Source organism: Paralichthys olivaceus, chromosome 16 (genome assembly GCF_024713975.1).
Source record: "Paralichthys olivaceus isolate ysfri-2021 chromosome 16, ASM2471397v2, whole genome shotgun sequence".
Taxonomy (NCBI): Eukaryota; Metazoa; Chordata; class Actinopteri; order Pleuronectiformes; family Paralichthyidae; genus Paralichthys; species Paralichthys olivaceus.
Genome location: NC_091108.1, coordinates 19,361,376 through 19,382,268, shown reverse-complemented (window position 1 = coordinate 19,382,268; position 20,893 = coordinate 19,361,376). Strand labels below are relative to the sequence as shown.

The 20,893-nt window shown below is 40.0% G+C and overlaps 1 protein-coding gene across 1 annotated transcript in view; it reads right to left on the bottom strand.

The window, feature by feature from the left end:
* Positions 1 to 20,893, bottom strand: part of pappa2 (pappalysin 2) — a 69,142-nt gene that overhangs the window by 30,147 nt on the left and 18,102 nt on the right. The window contains exons 7-14 of the mRNA XM_020100026.2: positions 20,711 to 20,864; positions 19,715 to 19,907; positions 19,304 to 19,437; positions 10,611 to 10,793; positions 9,439 to 9,742; positions 4,947 to 5,075; positions 4,770 to 4,855; positions 261 to 457 (exon numbers count right to left, since the gene is read on the bottom strand). Coding sequence (XP_019955585.2) covers positions 261 to 457; positions 4,770 to 4,855; positions 4,947 to 5,075; positions 9,439 to 9,742; positions 10,611 to 10,793; positions 19,304 to 19,437; positions 19,715 to 19,907; positions 20,711 to 20,864 — 1,380 coding nt within the window. The remainder of the gene's footprint in view (positions 1 to 260; positions 458 to 4,769; positions 4,856 to 4,946; positions 5,076 to 9,438; positions 9,743 to 10,610; positions 10,794 to 19,303; positions 19,438 to 19,714; positions 19,908 to 20,710; positions 20,865 to 20,893) is intronic.

Genomic DNA, 20,893 nt, shown 5'->3' with positions numbered 1-20,893 from the left:
CTTCGTGCCCATGCACATGCACCACTGGCCATCGACTGAATCAATTCTGTGCAGTGTGTGTTCTGTGAATTGCCTTCTGTGAGGATTTAGCCAGTTGGTCAAGAATTGGAGAATTTACAGGGATTAAGTCAAAGCTCTGTAGAAATGAATCCAGCTGTAAACTTTGAGTTGATGATTTGCACCTTTGTCTCCAAAAGGAGTTCATCATCATCTTGGTCTTTAATGTTCCCTTTGGGTTATACTTGAGACCTTTGTAATACCTTGTTAAGTGATGGCTCCCCGGTGGCAGCATGGGCAGGACAGTGGTTGGGGTCCTGGTGAGAGGCAGTAGCAGTGGAGGCCCATTGGTCCGTGTAGCCCAGGGGTGTGAAGTAACCGCAGTCCTGAACACTGGAGCCCCGCTCAAACTCCTCACATACCCCGTCACCATCAAACACATAACACTGACTGGGTTCACCTTGGCAGATGGAGAGGAGAACGAGAGAGGAGGATTTATGAAAGAATATAAAGCCTGGTTTCTTAATCTGGCAGCATACACACTCATCCCCCACTGTTAGACTCCCATCCAAATATATTTGTCAGTGAACCAAACCAGAGCAAGTCTATTCTGTATTTTCATTGGCCACTTTTAATGTTAGCCACATCAACTCAACCGTATCTGTCTCTCTGGGCTGTCAACACGCTGTAAATAATAGAAAGAAATGAACTCTGACTTGATTAATTATTTAAGATCACAGCAATTTTGTAATCTCAATAGGCAGAGAGAGAACCAAAGAGAACCTCAAATGTGTCTTGGCAACTAGTTTGATCCCAAAAGCTCCTTGATGGGCCATGTATGTCTACACTATATGTCACCAGGTGACAACAGCAGCACTTTGTATTAATTAAGAACTGTCAAAGCAATGCTCCAAACTAATTTCATGTCTGATAGAAAACATAACTACAGACAGAAGAATATTGGTTTAAATATTATTGTGTCTGCTAATAAATCTAGAATTTATCAACTCTCAAGATGAAGCAAGGGGTAAAACAAAACAAAGTCATCACCTAGGAGAGCTGAGATCAGGACCAGAATAACAACAACATAGCAGCACCATACACTTTGACTTTTTGTAATAGAGTAAACAATAGAGAATGACAAATGATGAGTATATGCAGTGAGTTTCATACCGATACGTAAACGCATGCCCCAAAGATGTGCTCATTTGTATTTCAAAACCAAAATATGTTGAATTTCACAAGCTATATTCAGGTTGTAATTAATGTAAATCAGATTATTCTTCCTCCAACACAGTCGTACCTGAGCTGTATATGTGCAATAGATTAAATCGATGCTCAAACAGGTATTTGACATAATGTGTTAGAGTGGAGTGGGCATCATAAGCTTGATCAACATCTTGTAAAGCAGCAGCTCTTCATGAAAAGGGTGGAAAACACTTCAGTTTGGCCTCATGAAAATGTGAACAGCTGCAGAAGTTAGTCAGAAACCGAGCTGTGTCACAGAGTAAATGCTGCACGATTGGCTTCAATTAGTTAACGGCAACGTGTTTCTGGTAAAAAGCAAATGAAGCAGAGACGCCATATTGTCATACTAAGTTCATTTGGCAATACTAGATGAAGTGAACTCTCCAAATACCCCACCCCTGCTTTGACAACACCTGTGAAAATAATTAAGTCCTTTTAATTCCATTTTTTGTTTAAGCTTTTTTTTACAGAAGTGGTCCCACTGATTAACTTTGACTTAAATATCAGGGCCATCTGTTTTTTATAAAAGGTCTGCATGCTTTAATCATGTTGTGCAATTTAACCTTCATTTAATCAGGCAGTAAAATAGTTTTACTTGGAAATCTGTATAATCTTTAAAAAAACAAGGTGAAAGCTGGATTTCTTAACAACCAATGCAGCTTGTTGATGGCTGTGCCATGGCAAGATGACTGTAAAAATATATCTGTTCTGTTACTGCAGAACAATAGTAAACAATTATAAACTACTATACGCCCAACAAAATCAAGAGCAAGGCAGTTCAGTGAGTTAGTTAGCTAAAGGGGTTAAGCAAACATGGCAAGAAGAGCTACAACTACAACTGAATAATTGGTTTTAAGAGTCCCAATTTGTAAAAAATTATTCTGTGCTAAATTGTTTATCTCCTAGTCATGATGTTTTTCATTGTAAAAAAAGAGATGTAATAGCTTCAGCATGGCTCGCCCTGACAAATAAATTGACATTTTCTTGCCACAAACTCTCGTAACACAAACTTTTACACCAAACATGAATGACTACCACCCAGCTGCCGTTGGCCTAAAAGTCACAGAAAAGGGAGGCAAATCAAAGTAATGTACCACTTTATATCAACGGACTTGGCAAATCTTTTAGCAATATTATGGACTTTTTAATAAAATCATTAAAAAGTTGGATATTATCGAAGCCAAACTTCGACTTAGCTTCTAGCAACTGAGGAGCTTTTTGGGCAAACATTCCTTTAAATGGGGGATGGATTTTAAGGCTGTGGAAGAACACCACGTACGACAACAGCAGAGCGGATTCCTTGTGTCAATGTGGCTACTGCCGGCTCTCATCTGGTCCAAATCTCTCAATGAGAAACAGAGACATTTGAGGACTTGGATGGAAGTGCCAGTATCAGCCTAGCCACCATCACAATAAAATGCAATCTCCAATGTATGTCACTGACAGTAAAAATCGTGAGCAAGCATTCATGAGTAAACAGCGATATGTGATATTGTGAAATAATGCATGAGCTTTATGCTCTCAATGCTCTCTGTCTGGCTTTGCTCCACCACATTGCATATTTAAACGTGTCTACCTCATATTAAGATCCAAAAACACATGTTGACAGAGGCAGAGTCTTCTGCCTTCTGCTTACAGTGCTGTACTTTGGGTAAATTCCCTTCCATGTTGTGTTGTGAGTCTTCTGTTGTGGCCTGCCTGAATGCTTGAGACTGAGGAAGGATGCAGACACAATAAATTGTTGTCCTGTGGTGGAATCACAACGATTCGTGCACTCTCTGTGGCGTCTGTGTTTGTCATCTGCCATGTTATGTTGCGTGATTTTGCTGGAGGGTCAGCAGAACAACATTCAACCCTTGTCTTACGGGTGAGAAGTATATATATCTGAATAATATAAAAAGCAACATGATCATTTTGATGATTTTAAATGTTAACTGCCTTACATAGGAGTTACTTGTTTTGTATACTCGTAGGAAAGCGAGCAAAGAAAATGGACAGTTAATAAGTTTGAAAACCCCCAAACTGTATCTGTCAGCTTTGATCCAGGGACAGGTCCCCTGCATACGCCTCTTGTTTATCTAGAAGCAAAAACCTCACATAAAATATAACCTGAAACTCACTGAAAAACAAATGAAATGATTCTTCATCTTACTTATCTTTATATAATTCCAACAACAAATCATACATTTGTGACTAAACCTCACCAAGGTTAACTTAGGCCAGCTCTTTACCAACCCCATTTCGCTTGAATGATCGGACTCATCAGAAATAAAAGACAACCTCCAATCACTTTAAAGAACTTGAAGTAACAAGAGAAAACCCTTCCTATTAATGTATTGCCAATGAAAGAAGGTGCTAGCGAACATTCTCACCCTCAACCAAAACAGAGACTTTGTTTGATTGACTGGCATCAAGGTGATAGATGATAGTTCACTGAAATTACATTGTTATTATTATTTTACTATAAACTGTATCTGAGACTAAACTGGTATTGGATGCTAGAAGGATAAAGCACTAAAACAAAGTGTGCAGAAAGGTCTGGATATGTGAGACTATACTTTTTATGGTTAGTTAGCAAACATACGCTCGCAGCACTGAACAAAGGAAAAAGGGCTGTATTTCTTATGTCAGTGTAAGATAGCTTGCCAGTTTTTTACTCATAGTCTATCCATGCTCAGTGGTGTTGTTTACCATTATTGGCAATTTAAAAAGGAGAAAGTTCACACTCCCTGGTTCACATGTTGTCTGTATAACTGTGGGGGTCACTGTAGGATAGTATTTTAAAGCAGAGGCTTTTACAGTTGGATATAATCTTTCTCGCTGGGGAGACCTGGCCAGTTGTTGCAGATTTGATTTGATTATAATGAAAAATATTATTTACTTTAGATATCAACAAAATGAAAAATGGCAACAGCGTCTAAAATACAACCGTTATTGTGAGCTCACAGCATCCAATCTCAAACCACAACATGATCTTCGATAAAAAATCAATCAACTTCACTTATCAATATTCCCAAGATCACTATCGATTCCTTCCGAAGCTTATTCAATTAAAGAAACATGTCTGGCATATGTTTTGAGACTCAGTTGTGTACTTTATAGTTGAAAATATTTTTTTCTCTGGTGTTTCTCTGCCAGCTTAATGTCAAAATACTTCACATTTCTGAACAAGACATAGCTCACCAAAAACTCACTTTTTACCATTCTCATCATCTGTTTTCTCTTATGCTGCTGTGATGTTACATTACTGGTTTGTGGAATCAGTTCAAGCCAGAAGCTTTTATGTCTTGTAAATTAAATTTGATTTGTTCGATTTTTTTTCTAATGCTGCTTCGTGTGCATCATGGCCATTTAGTAACTTCGCTTTTACACTAAAAGTTTAAATGGTGTTCATAGTTTACATGTAAGAAAGTGATTTGGTGGATTTGATGTATGACAAAACAAAACCATTGTCACCATTGTGTAGAAAGAAAAGCCAACAAGCTAGAAGACTTTTCCCCTTGCAGTTAATGAAATTCATTTACCATTACATTTGAAGCCCATCTCCTTGTGACATTTCTTAGAGCAGCCATCCCCATCCAGGAGATTACGGTCATCACACTCTTCTGTCCTAGAAGAAGAACATCATCAACACCGATATCCAATAGTCTGTTTTAAAGGTATAATTGTTGGTCATTCGTCATGTTAATATATCCACAGACCCCTGTATGAGACCGTCTCCACAGTAGGACTGCCCATGGGTGTAGAGGAGAGGTGGGGAGGTATCGCTGAGAAGACCTTCTGCTTCCACCTGGATTGTGTACTGGTACTTGACTCCTGGCCGTACAGTGCTGGAGAGGAGAGGAGTCCAAAGTTCATTATGGTCTTAAAAAGAGTAGTAAACTGCTCTGTAGTACAAACATATCATACAATCTTTAGAAGCTTATTGAGCAATACAAGTCACTCATTCAAAACATGACAAACTAAGAATTATTGTGGTTAAGTGTGTTAAAGGTTCAGTGTGTATAATTTAGTGGCATCTAGTGGTGAAGGTGCATGTTGCAGCTGAACACCTCTCACCTCACCCTCTCCTTCCAAACCTGAAAGAGAAACTGTGGTAGCTTCAGTTGTCAGAAAATCTCAAAAGGTGTTTAGTTTGTTCAGTCTGGGCTACTGTAAAAAAAAAAAAAAAAGGCAGTCTCCATAGAGAGGACCCGCTCCAGATGTAAATGTAAAGTATTTAAATATAAAGGGCCCAGTCTAGGGTAAAGAATTAATTTAGATGAAACACACTAGTGAAATCATCACTAGGATTATTTTACATTCAATTTCTGTTAATAGATCCTTTTCACCTAAGTCTTACACACTGGACCCTTAACTAATTTAAACTAATTTGAAAGCAACATCACTTTCTTAGTCCATTGACTGTTGAAGCATTGCATTTAATAACAGGATTAACAGTAATCCTACTGGTTTCTACAAATAACAGCTCTTTGGATCGAGCAAATAAAGTGGCACTTTTACTCACAGTGTCTTCTATCTGTAACCTTGCAGCATCCAGTGACCTTAAAGCCCCACCACAGGAAGTGTGTGTAAGGATACCTTTGCTCCTGTGTCAGGACTATTGATCTGTTTTGGTGGGTTGTGTCTAAAAAAAAGAATACCCTCTCTGTTTTCTCAGCACAGAGCTACTGCTTCTTGTATCCACCTGGTGACAACTTTAATCGTGAGAAGTATAAATCACTCAGTATCCACAGATATGGATACTGTATCTATATTAGGCTGTTTTCTTTAGTTCCTTTTCTCTCTCCCTCTCGGCTCTCCCAGACTGTACCTTATACTTGCGCTTCTTAATTCCATGTCTAATTTCCTCTTCAACTATAAACAAAATTTGAATTGTTTCCAGAAGAGCCGCATAAATGCAATTAACTTTTCATTTTATCTTCATAATCTGTAAAGAATAAATAGTTAAGAACCAGTTTATGTGGCGTGCATCCAAAGAAAAAAAATATGCTTTGGCAACAAGGCAACACAAATAATATCTCAAGGCCAGGTAACAAGCAAGTTCATACAAAATCTTGTGCAACCACATCTGAAGGGTTTTTATAGCTGTTCCAAAATGCCAGAGCTTAAGGGGGGCTGTCAAAGAAATGAACAAGATGGACATCTACAAATCTAAAAATGGGTATAATGGCACACACTTTGAGACATGCCTTTCTTCAAACACATTCATAGTGTTGAACTCACACACACACAAACCAAAAGAGTGTGTGATAGAGTAAATTATTATTATTATAAGACTGCATGAAAAAGAGAGCTTCAGTTAGAAGTTCAACAGAAGTATACTGTCTCCTCTCCATGTTTGTGCATGTGGTTGTATAAATGAATGGTACTTAGAAAAACCTTTTGAAGTTGGTCTAGTATCTCCGCAGTTAGCTGCAATATGTTAGCGGTGGCTACAATGTAATCTTGTGGGGCAACTGCAACAGTTCGTGAAATGTCTACCAAAGGTTTTTTCATCAATAAAGGACTGTGGAGGTGAAGGGGCTGGGAGAGCACCTTCACCTGCACCACAGAGGATCAGTCAGCGCAGGTGAGAGCTGTCAGCTGAGTGATCCTCATGCTTGAAAAGCTGAGCTGCCTCGACACACACTGCAGAAGAGACTGGGCTGCGAAGCTAGACGGACAGCAGAAAGTGCTAGCCACTTAAGTTGAGTGTTTTTGTGAGTTTCTGTTTGCATTAATAAAAAGATGTTGCTGAGCCACAAATGGTGTGACTGGTTCGTCGCTGGCTGTCGTGGTGAGAGCCCCGAGGCGTGGTCTACTGCCACAAGGACTTGTTTGAGACTTGTTATTCCGGGACAGTGGAAACATGAGTGAGAGTTGGATTTTACTGAGAGACTATTGTGACAGAATTTCTTTCTAATGTGGAATATGTGAATGAAAGGTTAAGTTTGTAAGATTTAGACGAAATGGATCTATTGGCCGAAATGTTATAATCCTAAGGTTTTTCTAAAATCTGAGTGTGTAAAGGTATTCCTTTACACACTCAGATTTTAAAAACATTGGGCCCAGGTTGAAAAATACAGATATTCCCCTTTAATGCTGAATCAAGTACTAATGCTAGTCAGTGGCAGAAAGGTGGCCGAGATGGTTTCATGTGCAGTTTAGCCATCTGACACTCATTTTATTTGAACCAACCCCTTTAGATTACAGAGATAATTTGAAGTGTTTGTCAGAAGGTCAAATGGCTTCAAGCTTACGTAACTTTGTAAACTAAAGAGTGTCAATCTGACATTCACACCCTCTTCTCTCAGTAATTGGCAAACTGTGCTGTGCAGAGGTTTGAAGTCTGTTCACTTGATCCTTTTTTTTACCTATTTATGCAACACCATGAATGTCTTCCAGGAGGGACTGACTGAAAATGTGCGCTGTTTTCTAAATATCAAATGATCTAAGATGGCTGCTGTTTGGGGTTCTGGTCAAAAACTGCAGAACCCAACTGGATTGGGTTATTGGTAAAGTAACTTTTGATTTGGGGTAAGGGAATCAGTGAGAAAACAAACTCTGTCAATGATGTCTCCCTCCACCTCAGTATGGAGAACAATTGGTTTATAATTAGTTTGAACATTTTAAGGATTTCCTTTAATCCTGTAGATCAAAAAAGAGATTACCTGAATGATAAAAATATATGAAAAGTGTATTAATAACTGTAGTCTTTAACATGACATTAGGTTGTAAAGACTCCTGATTGATTGATGGTTCCTACTTGTTGTCTTTACTCATCTTTCCCTGTCTGTATTCCCCTCAGCCTGCACTGACCATGGTGCAGGTTCAGCAGGAGGAAATGACTGAGGACCTGATCCAAGCAGTTACTGGTGTTTATGGCCTCTGCTGCTCACATTTGGTTCCTTTTCACAACATAGGGAAAAAAACTCTTTTGCTTCTGCTTATTTTGCCTCACCTCTGCTGTGTTGCCGTCTCCTCTTCCCCGCACCTTTCCTTAGCCCTCACATCTCCTTCCCTCACCTATTTATCCTCCACTTTAAGTTTCATTTTCTTTCTTTAAACCTCTTTTCCTCCCACACCTCTGTTTTGTGCTTCTCTTCCCTCCATTATCTCACCCTCCCTTGCTCTCTCTCCCACCTCCTTTAAACTCATTGCTCTCCAACACTCGCTTCTCCTTACATCAACCCCTCTCTGCCCTCCTCAGTCCCACATAACTTAATTCCCTTCGGCTCTTACATCTTTTTGCACTTAGACACTTTGAGCTTGTGTAACATAGGAGACGTGTTCCCTGAAAAATAAACTGTTTTTTGAAGCTGTGTCCACTAACATCTGCCCCGCTCTGTAAAACAGCAACAGCTTCTCAGAAATTCAGAGTGCCACAGCGTTTGAAATCAGCCTTGAATGATCTGCAATCATGTGACGAAGCTGACATATCCTGGCAGGTTCTTATCAGCTTTTGTGCAGAAGTTGTATAAGAGGGGTTAGAGTAGAGCGATTGAAGGGATTGTGGTGAGGGCTGATATTTGGTGAGATAAACTGGCTTGTGGCTTTACATTTGGAAACTGGTAATCATTTGGACACCCCACAACACGGGACAGGATACAGACTGGTTCAACTTTCAAAAACATCTGCATACTGAGTGTAATATGCTTTTTTAACAGATTTGGATCAGTAGCCACTGCTCAGCATCATCATGCTGGAAATATTTGTGTTCCATCCCCTAACACTTGAGAAAGATATCTGTTAATTAGCAGATCTGAGTTCACACACACACACACACACAGACCCTGGATTTAATTTCTTCTGACCTGCTGTGTGTGTGTGTGTGTGTGTGTGTGCGCGCGTGCGTGTGTCGGTATCCAGCATTAGTAGTTGGCATCGTAACCGTGATGTAAATATTCATCTACACCTGAGAGTAAAACCAGACTCTGGAACTTGCCGGTCATAGAGTCCTGAGTATGTCTGAGTGGTTAGGGCAGAAAAAAACGCCTGTCAATTCCCGTTATGCATTGTGGTCGCCTCCTGCAGAGCAAACCCTTGCCTGATTTATGGATATAACCACATTTTGGGTTGATACAACATTGGTCTATGAAATGTGCTTTCGCTGCAAAGTAGCACTGAAAGCATGACTCCAAAGTAATCTTAACTTAATGAAGTAAGTACTTCTGTTTGTTTTTTTGTCCTTACCAACACCTGGCCATTTACCTGTCAGTGAATGTCTGCTGAGTCTGAGGTGGTGGGGATTTGCCGTTGAAGGGCGGCTGCCGCTGAATCCAGTACAACAGAGGCAGGCAGCCAGAGCACAGGGGGCTGCCGGGGCCTGACGACAACATGGCTGCATCGATCTCCATCTTCTCGTCAAAGGTGCAGAGTTTTATGGCGCCGATGGCAGCATTGTGGGTGTTTAGGCGCAAGGTGAGGGGCATATCGCAGAAGACATGCTGCTGTCCAAGGTTAATGCTTTTCCCCATATCTGTTATCAGCTCAATGTTGGCTATGACTGGGTTCTCTAGAAAATACAATTAAAGAAGGATTACATAAATACTTGATGTTAGCATAATTCTGTGAATTTTAACTTCATATTTTTGCTAAATTCCTCAAATAATTATTGTGAAGATTTGTACAAGTGCTCAGTGTTTCAAAGTTAAAGTTGATCACAGCTCTGTGTTGATTTTCCGTATCACTTGGTGTATCAGATCTTTGTGAGTAAATGCATTTTATTAAACTGGATGACAGACAATGAACTAAAGGGCATTGGATTGTACTCACACACCTCCATTCAAAATTTGATGTACTTATTACTATAAAAAATATTTATCTCAAAACCTGGGGACCCTTCTTGACTTATAATGGATGGGTGAAGATTGCTTCCATGATGACCTTGGGATTAGTGTAACAATCTGTTTTTGTGTTTGAGCAAATATATCTATCACCGTTTACATATGAATAATATGTAATCTGTCAATATTTGGCTGAAAGAGCTGAGAAGCTGATTTTGTGGATCTGACAGGAGGCATCGCTATCATGCAGTGGGATCCTCAGACAACTGTTGTGGGCTCAACAGTTGCCAACTCAGCTTTCCTCAGCTGTTTTTAAAGGGGAGCCTCTTGGGTGCAGAGAATTCCGTCACTGCAGTGCGCGCATCGCTTCGTTGCTTTTACCGCAATCTTTTTTTGTTGGGTTATGTTTGCGCACATTGAGTATTTTATTCAGACTAAATTTGAGTTGGTTAAAAAGGCCACTTATTGAAATGGTTTTGTTATAGTCCAGTTTATCATAATCACTGGAAAATGTATTTATTGTGCTTTTATTTCTCCGAGAAAATATGGATAGGAATCTTGTTGGAATAATGTTCGGTTATTGTGTGTTAGACTTACTGGAGGAGACGTAGGTGACCCAGAGGGTGAGTGTGTGTGGAACAACAGGGTGGAGGAATCGCAGTGTGAGGGTGCAACCCTCCGTGTCAGGGCAAGGTGACGTCACATTAGTGTCATAGAGGCTGAGCACAGGACTCCACGCCTGGAGACTGGGATCACAGGGCTGCTCCACATCAGGTGGACCTGGGGTTAAGTGACATCACATAAACAGACAAATGTTTGCATTAATGGTGGTGAGGCCTCTGACCTAAAGCAACAGGGAACACAGACATTCACTACCATCACTCCCATGATTCAGCTGGAATGATGAGATAAGTTCAGTTTAGATTCTCTCTTTATTTATCAACTACTGTTGTTCTGTTGAGCAAGGCCTTCAATCCCTATTGGTCCAATAGATTTGATACTTGCTCAGCCGTAAAGGAAAACTGTTATCATATTCAATTGTCCCCTTTTGGAGAAGCTCAATACAATATTAGTTGAAGGGAAACTGATTCAGGGGGAGTCACGGCCAACTTCAATAGGGACGGACCCCATGAGCTCTTCTTATCCCTTTAAAAGAAGCATTGGAGGTAGGGAGGTTTCTAAAGGAGAGAACAAAATGTTCCAACATAAACACATAAAACCACAAAAACGGATCAAAATCTTCCAAAATATTCAGTAGAATTAACAGGCAGCTGCAGAAGGCCTGTATGCCTACCTGCTACACTACTATTACAGTTATGGTGGTGTAACAGATTACAGGCAAATTAATTTCAATTCTGTGGTATAACTCTTTATACATGTTTGAGGGGAAAAAATGAGGCAACTCTTATTAGGCCATTTAAACAAACACATATCAAAAGCAGTTTTAGAAATTTAAATGGAAAATAAAAGCATCAAAGCTGCAGCAGCTGTTTCTGCTGTGAAAATAAAATCCATGATATTGCAGGTTATTTCACATTATGTCATGTTTGCATGGTCTGGACACGTACAGTTTGTAAACTAGACCTGTACCAGATTCTGCTGTGGTCTGTTGGGATTAATAAAGTCAACAAAATGTGTCGATATTTGTGTGCGGCAAACAGGATGAATCGTTTTTGTGGTGTTACTTATTACATGGTTCTGCTTCTGAGTATGAGCCAGAACGGCCACAAGATTTGTACATGACTGCAAGAAGCAAAATGGAAAACAGTGGCTAATAATTATTTTCACATGTGATTTTTGACTTTCCCTTTTAATTAGAATATCCAGACAGACCTAATGGAGCTGAGGTTGACCACTATACTCCAGATTATTTTACTGTATCTGTCAAAGCCTCTCAGTGAGGTTTAGAAAGACATAGAACAATGTGTGTGTGTGTGTGTGTGTGTGTGTGTGTGTGTGTGTGTGTGTGCTGTGACATAACATGCCTGCGTCAAACACACAATTTTGTGCAAAAATGAGCAATAAAATCACACTGAGCTGCCAAATAACCATAAACACAGGCCAAACCGCACCTCTGTCCCATATAAAGGCAAACACATTCATTTGGTAGCAAACGAGGAAATGACCAAACAGGAGCACACACTAGACTTCCACCAGAGAAAAACCATTTAGTGCTGCTTTTGCTCCTGTAGGAAGATAGAGCCCTGTGAACACTGTTAATCCTTTTGTATTATTAACAAGAAGAAAAAGAGTCCTGGGGGAAATATCAGAAATGCTCTTTTTTCCTAAGAGGGGGTGCCTGGTTGAAAGGAGCTGATTGTGCCAGTGTTATAGGGCCTTTGCATGCAAGCTGCGGGTATGTTCACAACTGCAGCTGAGAATATGACTGCCTGCATGAACGGTAACAACTTTATGGACAATAGCACGAGCGCTCGAGGGAGCATGCTGTAAATAGACCTGCAATTATAGCACATAAAATGCAGGAATGGGGCAAAGTTAGAGATCTCAAACTTAGTTATGTTATTACGAGAAGGGTCAAATGTTTCAGAGGATTTGAATAAGGCCGGCCACCACCGTCTAGATAATTAAAGGTTAACATTGAGTTATGGCTGGTGTTAACGCTATATTCCAATGGTAGATTGCTCACATGTTGTTTGTGGTGTTGAAGAGTAGGACCCAACAGTATTTACTGAAGTGACATTTACAGGTATGTTTATATGCTTTTTAATGTGCTGCAGCTGCGCAGCTAATTGGCTATGTATCCTGCAAACTGAGGTTAGCGGTGCATTTTTCACTGGTGAATGAATTGCCCTTTCCAAAAAACTTAGGTGCAGGACAAGATGTGCTCATTTTTGGAAGTTAGATAAGAGGGAGACTTTGGCAGGAGGGCTAATGTTGGCTGTTATTCACAGTCTGTGGCTCTTGTTGTGTGGCAGCCTGCTGTCTGGCTCACTGTGGCCACTCAGCTTATCATTGAATGCTGGCGTTACTGCTTTATGCAAGATGTCATTGGCTGTAACCAAATGCAGTCTGTGTCTCCATCAAAAAACTAGGGGGGGTCATCATGAAATATATTTCTCCCCTTTGGTTCAAGAAATTTTGTGTCTCTAAAGAGAACACAAGACAAGTGATTTACGTAGAGCAGATATCTCTGCTATAGCAGCCAAAAAAAGGAAATTTAATTTCAGTTGGACACACACCTAGAGTTCATGGGCTATTGGCTTGGTTTGAAGCACCGTCTGTCATTTTCACCTTGTGTGTTTTTGCGTGTTTCTTCCGCATGTGGGAATTTGTGCAAGGTAAACAGAGGCATGCCAAGCCAGGCTGTTAAACTGAGAAGATGAAAGATGGAAGCTGTGTGAATGTGTGAGGCAGTCTGTCATTAATCTTCAGATGTTGACAATGACTAAAGGAGAAGTCAGACGTACTATCTAAATATTGTATATGCAGAGGCGGACTTAACCATAAGGCAGAGGTCGGCAATTGCCTTGGGCCCCGAACTATCAGGGGGCCCCATAAAGAACCTAATAAACTTATGGTTAAGATTTAATTAATCATTTCTTTCTAAAAACCCATACCCTAAAACAGCATCGTGTCCCTGCAACCCCCCTCTAGAATGGAATATTCCATGAGCACGTCCACGGAAGTGATTCAGGGTGTAGACAGAGTGTTGAGCCAGTTCACACTTAAAATTAAGTCATTCAGTTCATACAGATGAAAATGAAGTTCACGTTCATTCGTTCCGTTTTTTATTGGGGAATATTTAGATGATGATCAATTGTTAGTTATTAATCCATGGTGTCGGATCATGAATCTGTGTCGCTCCTCATGTTGTACTGAGCTCACACATGTGGATGACTCATTTTCACGATGTTTAAACGCAGTCTCATAAACTCAATCAAACAGACACTGAGTTACTTCATGTACTGATCAGGTCCTGATAACTAGTGATGAGTGTTTATTAGTTAAAGGGACAGCAGGTCAGAGTGGAGGAGGAAACAGAAACTGCAGCTCGATACAAACCAACTGCAGCTTCAGCTCTGATCACCGAGCAGATGTGACCAGAGAATCTCTGTGTTTTCAATGTTTCCACTGTTCTTCAGCAAAGTCTCTGACCTGGCTGCTTCACGTGAACGAGCTCTGATCTGACGGTGTGTGTCGCTCTGAGCGAGTGAGCAGGGGCGGGGCCCCGGAGCCTCTGTTTGTGTGCACGCACACTCACATAAACACATTTTTACTCACTCCTTGTCTTTCACATGATGGCCTTTATGGTGATTATTTAAAAAAGTGAGCATTTTTTTGAGAGAAAGACATGAAAATAAAAACATTCAAGGGAGAGGAAGAAAGGGACAGAGACAAAGAGAAATGGTAATCATTTTTAAAAGTATATGTATTTCTGTAACTCCATAATTGGCTGAGTTTTTCCTTGTGTGTTATCTTCTCACTTAATTAAAACAAGATATAAGACAGAGGCCTATCATCAACTTAATCCGCTGAAAACCAAGGTTACAGATGACCGATCTTCCATGTGAATGGACAATACGCTTCATTCTTATTGTAGAGATCATATTGTTTATGAAAATAAGATTTTACTGTGAGTGCATTTGTTTAACTGTCAATATGTTTTGTTGGGAAGAAGTTACATAAATAAGGATTAAAAAAGGTGGAGAACAACATATGGGCCCCATGCCTGTGTTCGCCTTGGGCCCCCAAATTTCTAAATCCGCCACTGTGTGTATGTCATAAAACTAGATACATTTGTTAACATATTCATCACATACCTTATCACCTTTCTATAAATGATGGGATTGGATTGTCCATGAAGACACAATGTTCACAAAGTTCCACCAAAATTAAGACAGTTCATTCACTTCAATTGACGGATTTTTGTTTTTTTCTTTTGAGGTTTTGTCTGTGACGTCCTCGCTGGTTTGAATTAGGCTCAGCTCGAACTATGGAACTATTTTTGTGCACCTGCTAAAATGTATCAAAATTTGAGATGACTGAAGCTGCGGGATACAGAGCAGTTTAGCTTGGTTTTTGACTTAATCAATTAGGCCTTGAGCCTGAAATTAAATATTTTTTCCACATTGTCCGCCACATGTCTTGTCAACTCCCATTCAGTAGAGACTAAATTACCGCATTTCCCAGTATTACATATAACAACCCTTAGAAAACCCATTCTCATTAGCAAAACAAAGAGCAGAATGTTCCAGTTGAAAATGTTACGAGTCATTGCCCCTGACTTAAAGCATGGCCCACACTCAAAAACGCTGTTGTAACACCATTATGCCAGGCAAAATTAGTTGTTAATTGTTAGAGTGGTGGCGACTAGCACAATGGAATCACATTAAGGTAGTGTTTTCACCACTGGGTTTTTATGTGTCCCAGGTGAAGTTAAATAAAATCAGCATATTGATGAAGTGTTACATATTTTACACCCACAGCCCTTTGTGGAGGATCGCCAAACTATAAAGCCTCTCTCACGTATGCACTGCAACCCTGACGCTTTTTTCGACATCACCCAGAGAGGCTGTATGTGTGGACGCTAATGTCTGAATCGGTTGTACGGGACATTAAACAGTTTTAACTGCCCGGCACCCTTGCACAAAGGCCGTGTAATGTCCGATTGAGCCGATGTGTGAACAGTGCTGTTGTCCGCGTTGATGACGTCCTTGTCATTTCTCCTGCAGCTCAGGCGCCACCCCTTGCATAAACCAAACATGCATTTCCAGTGCGGTAGAATGCATGTCACAAAGACAATCAGACAATTGTGTGTTGCACGTGTGAAAACTTTATAACTGAAAAGAATGCCATGCGAATGATGCCGTGATTAGCCTCTTAATGCTAGGTGTTTAAATAACCCATAACTATATGCTTTAAATTTTCTAACTGCTTAAATTTTTTTTTTACATTATTAAAATATAAGACATCATTTTCAAATTAAAACTTCAGTTTAAAGTCCAATATTGAAAGAGAACTGAAAGTACTGGCTTCATGGAGCAGATTCAATATGCTTGTAACAGCTCATGGGCATACAGTAAAATCAGAGGTGGGATTTGGCACCACTGGAGTGAAACTGTAAAGGAAGGCTGGTAAAACATGTTCATAAAAGTACTGGCACAGATCGGCAGTTCCTGCTACGTCTTATTGCTGCACTGTAATATGGGCTTGTGTAGCCGGTACAAAGCCCATCCTCATCAATTTACCTCTTACTGAGCGAATGTGCAGTTAAAACATAAAATTGTCCATGAAAGTCACACGTTTTCTAAATACAGCTACACTAATTGGTATTTTCAATTCACAGAAAACTTTAATCTGTTTTGGAATTTAGTTTTTATTATAATTTTGTTTTCCTGCCCCTCAGCCTGCTCTCATCAGTCTAATTTGGAAGTACAAACGTGATTTTAATGGAATGATGATGTTGCTCTCTTTGTAACAGCATGTGTATAAATGGAATTGTTTGCTAACATGTTTGCTATAACCAGTTTAGAAGGTTATAACTGTGTATTTTTTTTCTTGTACCACTGCCCTCACATGGCTTCATTTCCATAGAGTGATCAAATATTGTGAATAGATCTTTGAAAACAGACTGATCCACCCAAGGTGTCTGAAGGAGAGGTATCACAGGTCCTTCCTTCCTGCAGCAGTAAGACTGTACAACCAGCTCTGCTCCCAGTAGAACTACATTCACCATTATGGACTGCACTTTAACTCTGGTTAACTTTACTAACTGTGCAATATAAATGCTTATCTGTGCAATGCAAAAGCTTATGTGCAATCCATTTTATTGCAATCCATTTATTTTTTATCCATTATATTTATTTATATTTTAAATATTTCCATATAATTATAAGTATTGCATGTTTACTTATAATTACTTTACTGGTGTCCATTTTTGACTGTCTTCTTTGCTGCTGTAACATGGCAAGAAGCATTATCTTGTCTTGTGTTATTGGTAATTTTACAAGTAACGTGAAAACAAAATTTACCAGCTCAAATGTACACAATGTTACAAAGACATGAACCTTGGTCCGAACTTCCAGGTGTCAAATCTCTCTCTGTGTTAAAACGATTTACTATTTCACTAGCGTCTGTCTGTCTGTATGCGGAAAGCATATCTCTCGAAACCATTCATCTAATGGACTTAACACTTGACATGTGTTTTGTAAATAGTCTGAGACAGTGCAGTGTCGGGTTTTGTGCGATTTGGACATGTGATACATTCAATATTAATGGATTAAAAAGATGACCAGCACTCTGTAGCAGTCAGTGGAGGCAAGCCTTCAGTTTGCAGACCAAGGTGAACACGCCCTCTTCTATGTCCCTTTGATAAACTACAGCAGCCGCAGGTCACAGCCAGATCTTTATTTGAGTATTCTTATTTCATCATATCAGACTAACACAGACATTCATGGGTGTCAGTTATTAACTCTGGCATATTTATGAACCCAGCTCTGTCTGCAACAAAATGATAAATAAATAATGTCTCAGTAGGTGTTTTTTTTTTACAAACTCTATGAGCTTTAATTCTCATATTTCTCTTGTTTGTACTTTCTTCCTCTATATTACTTGCTTTACATAGATAATTATATTTACTGCAGCCACGACTCATTCCCACCACTTCCCTTCCACAGGTATTATTTCCATCTTCATCCACCAATCAGCTTATAAATATGATATTAGATTTTCATGCATACAGGTATGGACTTGACTGCCTTTCATCCTCTCCTTCTCTGCACTCTGCAGAACAATGAACAGCACGATGCACAATTAAAAGCCTTCCTTCACTGTTCTCATTTGAAATTATAACCTGCATTTAGGCTGCGTGTAGCACATAAACCAATTTAATTCCTCTCAACAGGAGCTCTGACTCCTGAAACAGTTTGGTGTTTTCCCTCAGCCTGGAAACTGACTCAAACCAGTCATGGTTGGCACAAGCAACATTTCGAGGAGATGTAAACAGACATTTTTTGGTTTTAGCCAACAGGGTTTTGTCATTAACCCCTTGTCTTTTGTTGCCAGCTATGATATCCACATTGAATTTGTCTAAATTCCCCTCTTCCTTTCCCTGCTGAAGGCGATATTGCCCATCTCTGTTGGCTGATAAAATGACCCCCGTGTATCGTCGTCTTTAGAAGTGGGAAAGAGTGAAAAAGGAGCCAGGGAAGCCAGCAGACTGGCTGTCTCCTCAGCTATGTGCATACCACTGTTTAGAGTAAGACTGTAATTGACTCTTTATCATCATTATGATCCCGCAGCGAAAGAGAGGGAGCCGTAATCCCCCTGTTCCTCCCGCTGCTTGTTTTCAAAGCATAAATTCCAGCAGAGGATTTCCACATATTTGGGTAGAGTTTCCATTGATGAAAAAGAAAGTGTCGTTGTGTTTGTACATTCACTTATCCATTCTTCCTGTATTTTCTTTATGTTTGTGTTCCTCTTTTCTTTCATGTTCTTTTCCCCTCACCCTACATGTCACGTCAAAGGAAACTCTCCAGAAATGTGATTGGAATAACAAGGACCATGTGCGTAATGATGGTAGTGTAATGCTTCAAAGTACAATACTACAGGATACACTTTTTTTCTGGCATTTTTGTTTATGACGGAGGTTCAGTGTTTGAACAGCACCCAAACATTACCCAGAGTAGACACTTTGCCTAATAATCCTTGTTCTCGCCTTGGCTAAAACAAGACAGAGACAGAAAGAGGTCTGTAGCTGAGGGCAATTATGGTTTAATGATTTTCTGCTTTTTTCCTCTTCCAGGAGCCATTAGCCTTGCACGCACCTGAAATTTACAGGGAAGAGTGTGTGTGTTTTTGCGTGCGTGCGTGTGTGTGTGTGTGTGAGAGAGCGGGTGGGTGGGTGGGGGTTTCGATCTGCTCTGAAATCAAGGACACACACTCAAACCTGACACCTCCACATTCCTCCCTGTCAATAATTTCCGACCGTATCAGGGGAGGGAATCAACTGCGTCAAATGTAGATTTTAGGAGGAAAGATAAATGAAAACAAGAATTTCCCTCCTCACCAGTACAGTATCAATTTTAGGTTAAACCTGGCCATGGTTTATTTGAATGAATTCCAGTAGTGAAAATCCAACTCAAAGTGTTGATAATTTACTTGCGGATTTACGTGCAGCTCCAACAATCTTTCAGTTTTTCAGTTTGGTTTATGTTCACACAGATTTGGAGTAGGGGTACATTCAGTATCAGTAAAGTAAAAATCTGTATTAGTGGTTCAGCAAGACACACAAACAGACATACACACACAAAGACTAATTTGTGACTGACCAACTGCCTCCTCAGGTGTCCAGTAGCCTGATGTGTCACAGATACGAGGTGAGGTGGCCTCGTAGGCGTACTGGTGGAAATCGCCGTCTTTCTCACAGTCTCCGCAGTTGACAACAGACATGTGGAATGAGGAGCTAGGAAAAAAAAAACACAAATATGTCCCTTAGCATGAGAACTACATTTGTGTTGGACCTACATGCTTTGTAATCAGAGGAAACCCAGAAAAGGCTGCAGCCACAACTTCATCTGATGATGTTACAATAGGCCAACAAGGCCTTTGTCATCTCTATCAATGGATTATCCTTCAGCCACAGCATTGTACACTGGGGAGCTATTCCCATGACAGTTAACCTTTGTTAATTTGTAATATCTGGAAATATGGTCATACATCATTAAGCCGAGCAATTGTACCTTTGATAAAGCGGTCCCCTTATAGGTGGCAGCCAATACAGCGAGACAGAATCTGGGCTCTGGTCAGCCACTATGGGGGCCAGAGGGATGGGGGCAGGCTGACGATCCATCAGCCACTTCTGGTAAACCAGGTCAAGATAACAGTGCATCCTCGCCACTTGGTTGGGAGTGAAATGGTTTGTGCAGTTGTCATCTGATGTGATGCAATGACAGAAAGAGAAATCCCTTTTAATCATCATTGTTCAGGTTCCAGCAGTAAATGCAGAGCTAATCCCATGGTTAGAAATACTGAGGAATTGAGAAGCAATGATAAATAAACCTTATGCCAGGAGATAGTCAGGTCCAACTGTTCAAGAGTTCTTTTAAAGAGAGATTATTAAAACAATCTTAATTTAATGTCAGTGCAGGTCTATTCAATTATGAATATATGTTGCTCCAAATTGAAAAGGTTGAAGACAGAAACATAACACTGATAAATAATATAATACGTTGTAATGTTATTTGGGTTAATTACTATTATAATGTTATGGTTATTATTATGGAAAGTGCATTATAGTTCAAGTTATTTTTAGGTTTCAATGGATGTTGTTGTGTTTTAAATCCATTGATCCTAATTTATTTGTCCATTTGTATAAGCTACATCTTGTGCATGCTCAGGATTTGTGTGGCAGTTTATTGGAAATGTCGAGAGGTAACTGTTACTTTTTCGGTAAGTGCACATCTGTCCCATTTTAAAAGACAAATGGCAGAGATTAAAGACAAACTGCTACTGTAATCAAAAACCATGTGGTTTGAATTTCCTCTTTAACAAAAAACTGTTTCTTATTATATAGAAGACACAATAAAGTCGAGTCTCTTACATGTTGCATCACTGTTCTCGCATTCTACAGTGCCATGTTATTGGCATCGTCTTCTGTGGCTCAGTAATTCATCTCCACATGTTGCTACGCTTCAAGTAGGCAAGTAAGCAAGGTTGGGAATGTTCATCCTCTGTACCTGTGTAGCTCATGTAGTTGCTGTAAGGTGTGTCCTGGTACGTTGTGACTCCACAGGTATCGTTAACAGCTCCAGGATCGTGGCAGGCTTTGGATTTGGGCGTCGGGGCAGTGTCCGCACATAGATCTCCAGTCTCCATGGACGGGGTGGTCTCCTGAAAGTACATATGATTCTGATTTTAGC